The following is a 16,084-nucleotide window of genomic DNA, read 5'->3' on the forward strand; positions in this document are numbered from 1 at the left end:
TAGTCACAGCTCTCCATTCAGAAAAGTACCCTTCCACTGCTACCCTTTGTCTTCTATGACCAAGCCAATTCTGTATCCATCTTGCCAGCTCACCTCTGATCCTGTGCGACTTTACCTTCTGTACCAGTCTGCCATGAGGGACCTTGTCAAAGGCCTTAATGAAATCCATGTATATAACATCCACTGCCCTTCCATCGTCGATCATCTTTGTCACTTCCTCAAAAAATTGACCAAGTTAGTGAGACACAACCTCCCCTTCACAAAACCATGCTGCCTCTCACTAATATGCCCATTTGCTCCCAAATGGTAGTAAATCCTATCACGAAGAATCTTCTCCAATAATTTCCCTACCACTGACGTAAGGCTCACCAGCCTGTAATTTCCTGGATTATCCCTGCTATTGTCAGGCAATGACCAACCCCAACAAGAGAATCTATCCATCTCCTCTTCACTTTCAATGGCATTACCATCACTGAACCCCCACTATCACATCAATGGGGGTTACCGTTCACCAGAAACTGAACTGAGTCGACAATATAAATACTGTGGCTACAAGAGCAGGTCAGAGGCTAGGAATCCTGCAGCGAGTGACTCACCACCTGACTTACCAAAGCCTGTCCACCATCTACATGCCACAAGTCAGGAGTGTGATGGAATGCCGTCCATTTGCCTGGATGAGTTTGGCCCCAGCAACACTCAAGAAGCTCAACACAATCTAGGACAAAGCGACCAACTGGATTAGCCTCCCTCCTCCACTGCTGCACAGTGGCAGCATTGTGTATCATATGCAAGATGCACTGCACAAATCTCTGTGGTTCCTTTGACAGCACCTTCCAAACCTGCAACTTCTGCCACCTAGAAAGACTAGGGCAGCAGACCCATTGGAAGGCTACCACTTACAAGTTCTTCTCCAAGCCACACTATTCATTCATTGTCGCTGTGTTAAAATCCTGAAGCTCCCTTCCTAACAGCACTCTGGGTGTGTACTTACACCATATGAACTGCAACAGTTCAAGAAGATGGCTCATCACCACCTTCTATAGGGCAATTAGGGATAAACAACAAACGCTTGCCTTGCCAAAAACATACTCGTTCAACAAAAAAGTAAAAGAAAATCCTGTTCCCAGTGCAATACATCTAAAATCCTTATTCCCGTATTGAAATTGCTCCATTGTCTTATTCAATCTTAACTCTGCAATATTCTCCAGACTTGTATGTTTATCTGGAGCCTTCCAACCCCTGGCTTTTTTGCGTATACCTCCTCCTCTTTTTACTGACTTACTGGTGGCACTGCTTTCTGATGACTTGCTGTGATTGCCTTGAACTCCCTTGTCAAATGCATTTAAACATCTGAAATTTTAAAAGCCTTTGAAACAAGTTTTGTGACCAAGCTTCCAGTCACTCTTCCATAGCTCTCCTTGCACTGGCCAACATCCTTTACCTTGTTTTCTATGTTGTTTCCTCCATTGAAGTTATATAAATGAAATTTGCTTTTAAAATGGCTTTTACAGGAATGAATGGTATGAACATACAGCCTTTAAGATAGAAGAGAAATACTTAGTATGCCAGCAATATGCTTGAGCTTTCGAAAGATGATACTTTCAACTTTTGAGGATGTAAAAGAAGAGTGATATCAAATCGGCCACCATGATTTTCCTTTCCATTGAAATCAGGGGAACTTGACAGTTCTGCCGTATTTGGAAGAAAATCTATCTACTTCAAGTTGCTTGTACCTCAACAAGAATCATTTTGCTTGTATACTATCTTTGTGTAAACTTTAATTTTTTTTAAAAGCTATAGTCAACACTCAGTACAGCACAATCTCTTAAAAAGTTCAAGCAAAAGATATACGGCAAGCAAAGTTGCTTGCAGCTTCCCATTAGCCAGACATTACAAATTGTAATATTGTAATGTAGGTATCTTTTTTTTTATGTTTTGTTACCATGGGCACAAATTGGACATGAAACCTGAAATGGCATCATGAGAAGAATGTCTTCATTCTAGTCTGAAAATGAAATATATGCTTAGCATGAGTTAATTATGTGCTGAGGGGTTTGATTTATTCCAAATCAAATTGTGGTGGCCTCTCCTACCCTGTTTATTATGCAGTAACAGTAGCAAACAAAGAAGTGTGAAGTACTGGTGTACTTTTGAAACTGGATTTAATTTTACTTAAAATATCTGTGCAAATAAATTGCATAATCTAATTATTAATTGATCAATGCACACCAGTAATATTTTTAAAGTCATTTAGAAGCCTTTGTCAATGTTTTATAGCTTACTTGCAATAGCATGATGCTTAATTGCTGGGATTCCTGAGCATTTTATTAATGCCATGAAGGGTAGATTTTTATTACACACTTTTCTTGTCAGTGGAATGAACTAGCTGCAAAAAGTTAAAAAATGAAGAACTGTTCTTCAAATTAGTATTTCAGGAACAATTAAGTGAATGTTAATAACCAGAATATGAAATTTCAATTGACAGATGATCAGACGTGTTTTAATCTATGTCCATACTATTTCATCTGTCAAAGTGCAAATCTTTCATTAGCAGCCACTGCATAGTGTTAATGTGATTCCACTCCCTGTGCCCCGCCACAGCCTTTCCACTTCTGCCTTTTGTCACCTCCATATTACCCTGCTCCAATACTTCTTTCCTTGCTCAACTTTTATCATTCAGCTTCAGCCTCACTTATGCCCTTGTTCGTGTCCACCCAACACTTCAAATTTAAAATCCTTGTTTTCAGATCCATCCCTTATCCCTTATCGTCTAATTGTAAAATGTAAAATATAAAATGAATCTATTCAACATTTCGTGTAAATTTTAAAATAAACTTTTTATCTAATTTTATTGTACAATTAAATAGCTTTGATCAGTTCTATGTTAAATAAAAATTTTCCTCTTCGGCTAGTTTTCAGTATTTATTGTTAACAGCACCCTGTTTTCGATTACCTGTCAGGATAGATCATTTTTGTTTGAGTTATTCTAAAAGTAAATCATTTTGTTGAAATATTATTCTGGAATATTTATTTTAAAAGGTTCATTTGTAGTGTATCTTGTTTCAAACACTCCAAAGTGTTTCACATATGACAAATTCCTTTGAAATGCAGTCACTGTAGTTTTTGGAATAGCATGGAATCAAATGCTCTGCTCTTGAGATCATCCTGTGTCTGGTACATTGTGAGATGTGTTGATGAGCCTTCTTGCAGCTGTCCTTGTACCGAATGCGTCATGAAAAGGGAATCTGGTTGCAGGAGGCAGCATTTGCACGGTGGTTGTGTTCAAGGACTGACCGAGATCCAAAATAATGATCAGTATAGCTTTCTTGCTTTTGAACTCATCTGGCTTACAATTTGTTATTTTTGTAGTTCTAGTTCAACAATCGCAGTTTAACTGAAATAACATACATCTTAAAGTTAGAGGCCTCTTTTACGTCACTATTTAGTCATAGTTTCTTCAATAAAAGAAAGTTAAATTCTGATTCAGAGCATTAAGCCTTGAATTACTGTTTTCAAAAAATTTTACACAGTGCCCTTTGAATAATTGCATTATCGTATCCTGTGACAATCAGGATGGTAGTGGATGGATCGTTTAGTAGCATTCCTTCTATCTTGTGTTTTAAAATTAGTGTCTAAAGTTATGCGGTGTTCTAAATTTGTTTAACTGGTTAAAATAATCAATTTCAATTTGCAATCAAGTCCATTTGTGATCCAAGCTTGCATTTGTCCGCGTTGATGCAAGCTTCAGCTGGATTGGTTACTTTGAATGACCAATCAGAAGACCAAGATCCACTTCTGCTAATCTAAGAAATGAATAGATATTTGTGCATATTAAAATGCACATTTTCCTAGATTTGTTTACTTGTTGCACCAGTAGTCTCGCTTATAGTGTGATGTTAACACTTGAATGCTTTTAGTCAAGTAAAATTAATGAACTCTTAAGTTGTGTCTTCATGTTATTTATGATCATAACAGATAGCAAGAAATTCATTTTAAAAACTCCTATATTATTTTATTCTACTGTTAAATCATTTGAACAATTTATTCACACTATGCTGCCTGAATCAATTTTTAGTTGTAGTGAAATTACTTTATTAGTGGTTCTTCTTTCACCATATAAAAATATATTTCATAATGAAAAGAGTTGCCTTTTTAAAAATTAAATACTTAGTTTGAGAGACATACTATTCTCCTCCATAATGACTGACATTTTTAAACCATGCATCAATCAGATATTCTACAGTAAGACTCAATTTCCTTGACTATGAATGACACATAGACATAGTGAGCTTATGTCCACTATTATACACAGATCACTTAAGGTTTGAGAACTCACCAAATTGAATGCTTTCTAGGCTAATGAAAATTCAAATTAAATTTAAAAATAATTTTGAAAGGTTTTGCAGTTTTGAATACATTTACAAAGAGAGAGTTGATGGAACGGGTGCTGAAATTATGTATTTTGTCTAGTTTTTATTGTAAACTTTGTTGAAGTGTTTTTGCCCTTCTCTGCACGTTGTCATCCATCACTGTAAAAGCTTTTATTGCAACTGCAGTGTCAAATGCCTGTTAGAGCAGGTTTTTCCTGTTTATAGTACTTCAGCTCAGAGCATTTTCGTACCTAAAATTGTAAAGGTAATCTCTTAGATATATATGATGTTGTTTGGTTGGGTAATATTTACTTTAAGGACTGGAATGATATGCATGAATTAAAATGAAATCTGTATGCAACCAAAAATGCATTAAACCCATGTATTTTTTTCTAAATAATATTAGAAATGTTCAGAATGTATGCCAATTGTCAACTTGAGTGGAATGATCCCACTGTCACTTCTTGAGTCAGCAGGTTCACACTTAAGTAAGGCAGTACTCCACTGTCAGTGGTACTGTCTTTCAGTTTCAACAATAAATTAAGGCCCTGTCTCTTTTGGGTAGGCGTAAAAGATCCCAAGGTATTATGGGAGTTCTTTCGGTGCCCTGGACAAGGTTCATCCTGCAAAGAACATCTGATTATTTAACTCGTTGCTGTTTGTGGGAGTTTGCTTGTAAATTGGCTGCTGCATTTCCTAAGTACTTCATTGGGTGTGCACTTTTTGGGATGTCCTGAGATCATGATATGTAGACATCAAATCATAGGATTTTCTTTAACAAAGAAGCTAGTTGGCCCATTGTGATAGCATAACTTTACATCAGAACTTTATAAAGCTCTGGTTAGGCCACAAGTACAGTGTTGTCTCGAGTCCAGTTCTGGTCACGAGGCTTTAGGACGGATATGAGGGTCCTTGACTAGGTATAGAGAAGAATTACCAGAATGGTTCCGGGGTGAAGGATTTTAGCTACAAGGTCAGGTTGGAGAAACTGGGGCTGTTCTCCTTGGAGCAAAGGAACCTGAGGGGAGGTTTAATAGAAGTATTCAAGATTATGACAGGTTTAGATAAGAAAAACTGTTCCCATTAGCTGGTGCAAGGACTAGGGGATGCAGAATTAAAGTTTTGGGCAAGACATATAGGGGTAATGAGAGGAAGAACTTGGTGGTCCTTCAGTGAGTAGAAATGACATGGAATGTGCTGTCTACGAGGGTGGCGGAAGTGGAGATAATCAATGATTTTAGAAGGAAATTGGGCACTTCTAGCCTGCAAGTTTATTCCCTTCAAGGGGAATGGAACTGACTGAATTGCTCAACAAGAGAACTGACGTGTATTCAATGGGCAGAAAGGCCTCTTTCTCTGCCAATTGGACTTAAGAGTCTGTTCTAATTTAATTTCCCTGCTTTTACCTGATGTATGCTAGGATATTGCATTCGTGTCACTATTTGGGAAAAAGCACTTTAGAATTGTTTCTCAACACATTTTAAGTTGTTTGTGACTTAGTTCAACACAGGAACCCACATATAGCTTAAAGTTCCTGCCTAGCAAGGATTACACTGATACCTGCCCATGATGCTTTAGAGAAGTATAAACTCTGAGCACACACCATGGGTGAAGGGAGGCAAAATCTGCTCAGTTCAACAATGGATTGGGAAATAAGCCAAGTTAACACCAGTGTTCCTAAAACATGTTCACTGTATTATTTTTGCTTTAAGTTGAAACTTTTTTGGCATTCTCTCTGGTGTCAACTCCATATAGAATTAGGGCATTCTTGCCAGGTGTCCTTTACATTTCCAATGTAAACTTCATCTGCAAAAAGAGTATAAGATCAAGTTTTGAGGGCTATTTATCATATTGCCATAAATATAAAGGATACCAGCTTTCCTGGTGGAAAAAAAAATCACAACCAGCCTTATGGCTTGGGCATATTTGTAACCAGCACTATTCAAAGGTGGCAGGCCAGAAAATGAGGCCTTCAAATTGCTGCACCTCAAAACTTCATATCAGTAAGGCAAAAGAATTGTGATTTTTTTTCAAATCAAAAAAAATAAACTGCATGAGTAATAGGTAGCCTCACATTAACTGCAATGGGATGAGTAAATATTAGAAGTTACATTTCATGTCCCCATATTATCTGTGAATACTACGGAGGTCATTCATTTGGATAGATAATCTAAGAAACTCATGTAGGTGGACAACCTATCATGGAAGCCCATGGTGCAGCTGCTTTCTAATTTAAACAGATATGTGTACTTAGACGATTGGTTATCATCTCTTGTGTGGAGGGATAATTTTTAATATCCTTTGAAATATCCAGACAGATACTTGTGAAGTGAGATGGCAGGTGGATGTGTGCAGTAAATAGGAAATAACTCATTAGCCACATCTTGGGTTACTTTACACAAGTAATTGGATAAAATAATTATTCTGACTACATTGATTGGGATTATGTAGTTGGCCAAATGATTGTTGCGCTTGTCTCAAACACTCCCAAAGAAGAGCAAGAGTGTTATGCCTGGTGTCCTGGCCCATGTTTATCCTTCAATCAACAATAAAACGGATTATCTGGTCATTATCAAATTGCTGTTTGTGGGAGTTTGCTATGCACAAGTTGGCTGACATTTTTCCTATGTTCCAATGATGACTACACTTCAAAAGTACTTAATTGGCTAGAAAGCAGTTTGGGATGCCCTATGGCCTTAGAAGATACTATATAAATTCAAGAATTTTTTCTCCTCTCCCCACCTGCCATGCCCTCTGTAAACTTCAACTCATCCAGAATCCTCCTGCCTGTTTTTCTGTCCCACTTACCCATCACCCTTGTACTTACTGATTTGAACTGGCTCCTGGTTCCTCCTTCTAAAAAAAAGACTGTCTTGAATCTGTGCAGAATGGCTATGCCACATTTTGCATATTGTGCAATTTTAACCTTATCACCATAGGAGGGCTGTAATAGTTCTAGAAACAACTCGGTGCAGCTTTATCAAGATCATATGACTGATGAAGGATCTAAGTTATTCAGGACTTATAGTACTGGGTTTACTAGTACTAGTTATACTAATGGATGTGCAAACCAGAATTTGAGTTCAAGCCCATGATGCCAAGTTGTGATATTAGATTTTAAGAAAAACCTGCTAATGTGTGGCTATACCAGAAAAAAATGACTGTCAAATTATTTGTTTAAAAATGCAACTGACTCGTCTAGTTCCACACTGTTGTTGACTCTAGGGCCACTACCCACTTTTCAGGACAATAAATGCAGCCTTGCTGATGTTGCCCATATCCTTTTGAGCAAATTATTTAAAAAATGACAATGTAATTTGGAACTGCTATGCTTGTTTCCTTCAAACTGAGAAGATTTGGGAAGATATAATGTGGATGTTTAAAGTGACAAAAGGAAAAGCCAAGGTAAATAAATTATAAAAAAATTAGATGAGTGGTTGTGATTATAATAAACATTAGATACATAAAAGGATTATCAAAACATTTCACAGAGGAGTTATTGGAATATGCAATGCTTTTCCACAAGTGCTAGATATATGCTAAATTGGTTATAACATTTAAAAATATTGCATATGATTATATAAAAATTAAGAATATGAAAGGTATGGGCTGAAAAATGGTGAGAGAACTGGTAAGTAATGTTGTAAAAGCCGTCCAAGCATTATCTAAATTCAGCATGAGTCAGGGGGCCAAATGGCATGTAAAAATTACTGGCCCTATGTGGGGCATGAAGGCATTCGTGTTTTGAAAAATGTAACTTTTGGTTATCTTTCATTTCCATGAGGAGTGTACTTTGTCTGCGCTTTTACAAGTTTTTAATCTATTTACAACTATACAAATGATCAAATTTCTTTAACATGATATCTTGAAGCATCTTACAGTGGTGTTGATTTGATTTCTGAATGTTTCTTAATACCTAGAACAGATATTTATTCAGCCTGACTATTATAAGAGTGAGAACTAGTGACTGTTTGCAGTTGCAGTTATGTGAACTAACAAACTAGCTTTTGTTCCTCTTCAATCACAGCTGAACTGCAAGAAAAGGAGCCCAAACCAAGAGTTGACATTAGTGAAGGACCTAATGTGCAGAGGTAATTGTTGCAGTAAATTCAAGTAAGAAGTTCCATTTTAAACATTTATGGTGCCCCTTTTATCCTAGAGAGAAATACTTTGAACACACTGGGGGAGAATTTCAACTTGTAATGTTAAGTTAATCTTATTTTATTTTATTTTTAGATCACAGTTTGGTATAGACAGGTTTGGTAAAGGCCAAACATCACCTTCATTAGAAAGAGCCAGGAAACCTGCTCCCTTCCCTAAGCAAAAGCTTTCGTTCCAGGAATCTTTGGGAATGAGCTTCCAGAACCACAGGTACTGTAAGGATAATGCAAATCCACTATACCAGCAGTTGAAACAACCGTCCACAGACAAACCTGCTCCAAATATTTTGGTCAAGTCCAACAGCAAGGATACATCTGTGCCTCATGATCATCATGTATTTCCATGCAAAGACTTCAAGAAGGTTGCTTATGGGAAAAATTCTGGTCCCAATTTCCAAATATCACTGAATTCTGCAGATCATGGGTTTCCTTCCCAGCCTCAGCATGTGGAAATAAATGCAACAGCGTCATCATCTGAATCACCAGTGCATTTACATCCAACCAGCAGTTCCTCTGAGAATTCTCAGTCCAATCAATGTCTCCACTCTGGAGCGCTAAGCTCATACCATGGTTGTGAAATGAGAGATAACTTTCTAGAATCTGCCCATCAAGAAAGGTCATTGCCGCCACCTCTGCCTCCAAAGATGTATAATCGGAGAGCCCAATCAAGTTTGGACAGCAATGCTTTAAATGTCAAGCCAGCAGATGAGCTAAAGGAGCAAAAGGAAAATGTTTCTATTTTGACTAAAGTGGCTGCATGTGTAAAATCCAGGTTTACAGATGATGCAATGGTACCTCTGAACGAGGTGCCTAAAAGGATTTTTAATCAAGGGCAGGTTTCAAGTCCTGCAGTAAACCTTGATCATGAATCCTCACATGATAGGATAATAAATATGTCTGATGATTCTGCAAAGCTTGAAACCAACACTGCTTCAGCTGGCCAGGATAAACATGTTGCTCCAACAACCTATTTTTCTGTGGATAGTTGCATGACTGATACTTACAGAGTCAAATACCATGAGAGACCTAAACTCTACTTTTCAGATATGAAAGTTAGTGAATCCCAGCAAGGAGCAGGAAATCCCTTTCAAGGTGAGTTGTGTTTAAAAATTGGAACTAGTTAAACAACTGTTATAGGGTTAGCCTTGAAATATTAACACATTTCTCCTTCAGATAATGCTCTATCTGCAATGTATTTCCAATGTTTTATAGCTATTTAAGTATAACTGAATATGAATATGCAGGAATGTGCCTCCATTTGATTAATTATACATAATTTAGTTATCAGAGACACTGCAGACAGGTATTAGTTTCATAGAATTTGAATAAACCATACCTATAAAATAATTTTATGATAAATGGTGTTTGAGATGCAAGGAAGCTCACATCTCAGTGGATCTTCAAAAGCTATCTGAAAAGAAATTGGAGCTCAATTAAAGAGTGTTACCTACATCTCCTATCGCAACAGCTTGTATTTACAGGAGTACATCAAACAAAATTTGACACCAAGCTACCTAAGGAGCTATTAAATGGTGCAGAGGTTGGACAACGATGTAGATTTTAAGGAGTGTCTTCAAGAAAGGCAGGCAGGTCTAGGGAGGGATTTCCAGAGCAGAACCCAAGCAGCATGTCAACTTATGGCAGCAATTGAAATCAAGGCTGCACAAAAGAGGCCAGAGTTGGAGGCGTACAGAGATCTCGCAGGCCTGGAGAAGTTTATGTAATAGGAAGGGACATTGTTGTGGAGGGATTTGAAAATGAGGGTGAGAATTTTAAAATTGAGATGCTGCCAGATTAGGAGCCAGTGTAGGTCAGTGAGGACAGGTGTGCTGGCTAAACGGAACATAGTGCAAGTTAAGCTATGGAGAGCAGAGTTTTGTATGAGTTCAAGTTTATGGAGGGTGGAAGAGAGGAGCTGGTCAGGAGACCATTAGAATAGTCAAGTCTAGAGGTTTCAACGGTATGGATGAGGATTTCCTTAGATGAATTGAGACAAGGGCAGAGATGGGTGATGTTGGGGAGGTGCAAGTCAGCAGTCTTGATGATAGAGCAGATATGCAATTTAGATGCTCATCACAAGTTCAAAAAGGATGGTAAGGTTGTGAATGGACAGATTTAATTTCAGACAGTGACAGGAGAGAGAGATGGGGCAGAATTTTGCCCTTGGCATGCGGGGGCAGGCAGGGGCAGTCAGGAAGATGACTGCTGCCCACGATCCACAGCACACAGCAATTTCCACTGGCAGGCCAGTTAAGACCCGTCCAGTGTGATACGCGAAAGGCAGCGCTGAGCGCTGCCTGTGTGGGCAGGGGGAGGAGGGCGAACCAGCCTAGCGGCACTTCACAAGTGCACACAAAAGAGCACTGAATAATCTCCCTGAAGCACAGAGCTGCCTCAGGGAGATGAAAAATACATTGAACAAATTATTGAACAACAGAAAAAATGAATAAAACATGTCCCCTCATGTGACTCATGTCACATGAACAGGGGCATGTTTTTAATTAAAAATTAAAAGTTTTTATTTCATTTATATTTGCTTTTGGAAACCTCATCCCGCCTATGGATGAGATTTCCAAAAAATGCAAAGGCCGCTTGGCCTTTTCACCTGCCTGTCAACCATTAGGTTGAACTGGCAGTGAAAAATTATGAACAATTGATAACTTAATGGCCTTAAAAGGCCTTTTAATTGTCGGCCAGTGCGCTGCCGGGTCCGGTGCACGCCTGGTGACCGAACTATTGCGAGATTGCACGTTGATGTCGGCACACCCAACCGATGTCAACACACGTCATTTCGCACTCAGTCGAGTCAGGCGCACGCCCACCCACTGAGCTAAAACTCCTGCCTATGGAGTTGGTGGCTAGGGATCGTTTTTTAAAAACTCATTCATGGGATGTGAGCTTTGCTGGCTGGGCCAGCATTTATTGCCCACACCTAGTTGCCCTTGAATCGCTGCCCTTGATGGTGAGCTGCCTTTTTGAACCATTGCAGTCCATGTGGTGTAGGTAGCTTTGAGGAGTCAGGAGGTGAGTTACTCGTTGCAGCACCCACAGTGCTGTTAGGAAGGGAGTTCCAGAATTTTGACCCAGTGACACTGAAGGAATGGCGATATATTTCTAAGTCAGGATGGTGAGGGACTTGGAGGGAAGCTTCCAGGCCTTGGTGTTCCCATCAATCTGCTGCCCTCTTCCTTCTAAATGCTAGCGGTCATGGGTTTGGAAGGTGCTGCCTAAGGAGCCTTGGTGAATTCCTGCAGTGCACTTTGTAGATGGTACACACTGCTGCTACTGTGCGTGGGCAGTGGAGGGACTGAACGTTTGTGGATGTGGTGCCAATCAAGTGGGCTGCCTTGTCCTGGGTGGCATCAAGCATCTTGAGTGTTGTGGGAGCTGCACTCACTCACCCAGACAATGGAGAGCATTCCATCACACTCCTGACTTGTGCCTTGTAAGTGGTGGACAGGCTTTGGGGAGTCAGGAGGTGAGTAACTTGTCGCAGTATTCGTAGCCCTGACCTGCTCTTGTAGCCACAGCATTTACATGGCTAGTCCAGTTCAGTTTCTGGTCAGTGGTAACCCCCAGGATGTTAGTGGGGGATTCAGTGATGGTATTGCCATTGAATGTCAAGGGACGATGGTTAGCTTCCCTATATTTGGAGATATTCATTGCCTGGCATTTTATGGCATGAATGTTACTTGCCACTTGTCAGCCCAAGCCTGGATATTGTCCAGGTCTCAATGATTTTGGGCATGGACTGAGTTTGTGGCAGAGGATAGTCTTTCCAGTTTTTAGTTGGAGAAAATTTCTGCTCACCCAAGTCAGGATGTCAGACAAGCTGCATGATAAATCGAAGAACATGGAGAGTTTGCGCGAGGTTTTGCTAAGGTAGAGATGGGTTTTGTCCGCATGCACGTGGGAACTGATGAGTTTTCAGGTGATCAGAAATGGGTAGAGCCAAAAGATAGCTCCTTTGGAGACACCAGAGGCAGTTGTACAGTAGCAGGAATTGAAGCCATTGTAGATATTTCTTTGGCTATGGGTGAACAAATGAAAATGAGTCAGACTAGGGAAGTCCCACCCGGCTGGTTGATAGTGGAAAAGTATTGGGAGAGGATGGTGTGTTTCAAAGGCTGCAGACAGGTCAAGATGGATGAGGTGGGATAATGCATCATGATCAGAGTCTCAGAGGGTGCCATTTTGGGACTTTGACCTCAGTTGTTTTAGGGCTGTGGCAGGGGCAGAAACCTGATTGTTCCTGCAGCATCATGCTTGAACATTTTCAGTGAGCACTGATTTGGGAGGCAGTAATATGTTGAAGAATTTTGAAGAGGAAAGAGAGATTGGAGGTGGGGCAGTATAGAGGAGTCAATAATGGCAGATTTGAAGGGAAGGGTGATGGTACCTAGGGAGAGGAAACTACTAATATAATAGAAATTAAGTCACTTTTAGCCTTTTTTGAATGAGAATGTCTAGTCTTGCAGATAATGTTTTTAACACAGTAAGATGAAATGTGATTTTTAAATTTATATTTTGTTATTAATGGTTATCTTCTAAACTGAGCATAATTATTTTACATTTGATTCCATTTATAAAACGTGTTTCCATTTTATTGAAATGTGGCTAAATTTAATTTTCCAAATGCAATCGATGAGATTCTATAATTCTGAACTTTTTTTTATGCAGGTTCATCTGTGAATACATCTCAAATGATGCATAGCCCTAGAAAAGGAAACTCCCATTTATAATTGGTACTGTGAATCTCAACCAGCTATTTCCCAACAGCTCACCATTGCATAATCTGATCATGTTGTTATATTTAGTACCTGTTGTTGATGGCAGTTGTGTTTGTAAACAAGGGTACAGATTGTGGGTTGAGAAAGATAAATATTTCTCAACAATGGGTGGTCGATAGGAAGGGTTTTGCTAGGATGGATATTTAATGCAATTACATTAGAGTTGTTTAAGAAACAACTGTCTTTGGCAATGGGTAGACAGCGGAAATGGTATTCTGAGGGATAAGATTATTTCTAAATCACAAGACAACTTTAGATTAAAGACCATCTTCATTTGGGCTTAACTTGTGGCCTCGAAATTCTGGGAAAGTGTGTGCTACGTATTCAGCTATAAACCTTCAGATCATTTCAGTATATCTGCTTTATAACCACTCTCCTGGGTAATACTAGGACAGAAGAAGTACTTGTAGATCAATAAATTATAGACCAGGCGCTCACGTTAGTGCATAAAATGCTTCAATAGTAATCTACAAAATATTTTTGCGTTCAGGTGCCATATTTAACTGCAAAATTAGGAAGGCAACATCATCTTAGCCCTGTTTCAATGGTGTTCTGACTTGGTTAATTTCAGTGGCACTGTGACCTCTTATACCCAGGTGGTAGAGCAGATGTTTATATCCATGATTCCCTAAACAGCACTAGCTCAATTTTATCTACTCCATTCTGGGATGAAGTATGTGGTGAAGAGGGAAATCTGGCGGTAAATCTCACAGATTGCATTGTGGCTGATCCACCAGCATTAAGTTTAGAGCAAGTTGCCTTGTTATCTGTCGGGGAATGAAAAATATTAAAAATTGGCAGACAATGTTGTGTCTAAGATGAGACTTTGCCACTCGTACTGTCCTGTGAGTCTTGTCACAGCATAACATTGTCATTAACCTGTGAGTTCATCACTCACTTATCTCTTCTTCTGCGGATGGTACTCTCTGAAAGTGAGGTTGATCAGAGATTCACTGTAGGTCAAGGAGCAGAGGTGATGATGAAGAGGTGCAGGTTTGCTAATTGGCAGTGTTGAAGGAGCTTAAGTTAATGGAGGGTCGAAGGTGTGAGATCAGCCTGGAGAGCTTTGGAATAGTTGGGTCTGAAGGTAACCAAAACATCAATGAGGTTTCAGTGACAGATGGCTGAGTTTGTGTTAGAGACGAGTGATATTATGGAGGTGAAAGAAGATGGTCTTTGATTCAGAGAATGTAGGGTTGGAATGTTGCAAATAGCCCTGGTTCAGTGCAAAAATGGCCATCATATCTAAATTGCATTCCAGTATTGTTTTTAATACCTAATTTTCTTTTGAATGTGAAGTTGTGATGTATGTCATGTAATTTTGCTTCATTACTTCAACTAATTCTATTTTAAAATAGCATTTTTTTAAATTGAAACAAATGAGCTGTGAATCATGTGTGTACCCATTAATAGTATTTGCAGCATCCATTTTATGAATCCTCTCAAATTCCATAAAACTGCCTTAATTTCCAGGTTACATTTTTTGGTAACATTGTGCATTGCATCAATCTGAGATTTTTTCTAACAGTTAAGATTTTCCAATTAGCCACAAATACAAGGCAGATTAATTAGTGCTAGTACAAAGTGGGATATATGACTACAAGCACAACTCTGACAATTTTGGACAATTCAATATGTGTTGCACTTTGGAAACATATGAGATTGAATGTAGTTAACACTGGACAAGTATATCTTGTGTCAGCGTGGTGTCAATTGTTAGCACTCTCAATTCTGAGTCAAAGTTCCAGGTTCAAGTTCCACTCTAGGATTTGAGCACAAAAATCAAGATGACATTCCAGCACAACACTGAGCAGACCACTGCATTGGCAGAGAAGCTGTCTTTCAGATGAGATGTTAAGCCAAGGCTCGGTCTGTGCTCTCAGGTGGACATAAAAGATCCCATAGCATATTCAAAGAAAAGTAGTGGAGTTATTTCTTGTACCCTGGCCAATATTTATCCCTCAGTCAAACATCGTAAAAGTGGACTAATCTCATTGTGTTCTGAAGAAGTTATATTGGACTCGAAAAATTAACTCTTGTTTCTCTTTTCACGGATGCTGCCAGACCTGCTGAGTTTTCCAAGCACTTTCTGTTTTTATTTCAGATCTCCATCATCCGCAGTACTTTTGCTTTTAATCTCATTGGCATTGCTGTTAGTGCACAAATTGGCTGTCATATTTCCTACATTATAACATTACTAGTCTGCAAAAATATCTAATTGACTGGAAAGCACTTTGAGATGGTCCCTTTTTTCCAATGAATGGTGTCATAGATCAACTTGTAATAATGTACCAAATGAGGAAACAGAATATAAACAGAAATTGAATACCAGTGTGTAGTAGTTATGTCATTTATTTTTGACTAGAGGCAACTCTAGAGCCAAATCACAGCAAATAACTACAAATTATTTGGCAGAATTTACCAAGGAGACCAGCTGTCCTGGATTTTCTGGGACAGTCTCAGAATTTATTATTAATTCCTGGGCCTGGGTTTCCCAGGATGCCACTTATCCCAAATTCCTCCAGGCATCGCATGAGGAATCTGCTCAAGGTCCGCTCTTGCTTCTGCTCTAGTATGTTCGGGTCTGCACATGCTTTTTAGTGTTGGTGTGGTGTGCATGTGCAGACACTCAGCCACAAGGGAGCACTGGCCAGCAATCTCCTGTGAGAGTTACCCAGCTTCAACATGTGGGTGCTTGTGGTTGGGTCATCAGGCGGAGGGTGTCGGACCTGTGTTGTTGTCAGCAGCCCTTGGGCCCGACTCT

The 16,084-nt window shown here is 39.2% G+C and overlaps 1 protein-coding gene across 5 annotated transcripts in view; it reads left to right on the forward strand.

Annotated features, from left to right (window-relative positions):
- The window catches only part of LOC121277970 (inactive ubiquitin carboxyl-terminal hydrolase 53-like), a 124,366-nt gene that overhangs the window by 100,391 nt on the left and 7,891 nt on the right, over nt 1-16,084 (forward strand). For 4 of the 5 annotated variants that reach the window (XM_041187901.1, XM_041187910.1, XM_041187930.1 and 1 more), the window contains 3 exons: nt 8,398-8,461; nt 8,607-9,622; nt 13,211-13,275. In XM_041187901.1, the coding sequence (XP_041043835.1) occupies nt 8,398-8,461; nt 8,607-9,622; nt 13,211-13,272 (1,142 nt within the window). In that variant the 3' untranslated portion in view covers nt 13,273-13,275. The remainder of the gene's footprint in view (nt 1-8,397; nt 8,462-8,606; nt 9,623-13,210; nt 13,276-16,084) is intronic. The other variant, XM_041187920.1, reaches the window with a different exon arrangement.

This window comes from Carcharodon carcharias, chromosome 1 (genome assembly GCF_017639515.1).
Source record: "Carcharodon carcharias isolate sCarCar2 chromosome 1, sCarCar2.pri, whole genome shotgun sequence".
NCBI lineage: Eukaryota > Metazoa > Chordata > Chondrichthyes > Lamniformes > Lamnidae > Carcharodon > Carcharodon carcharias.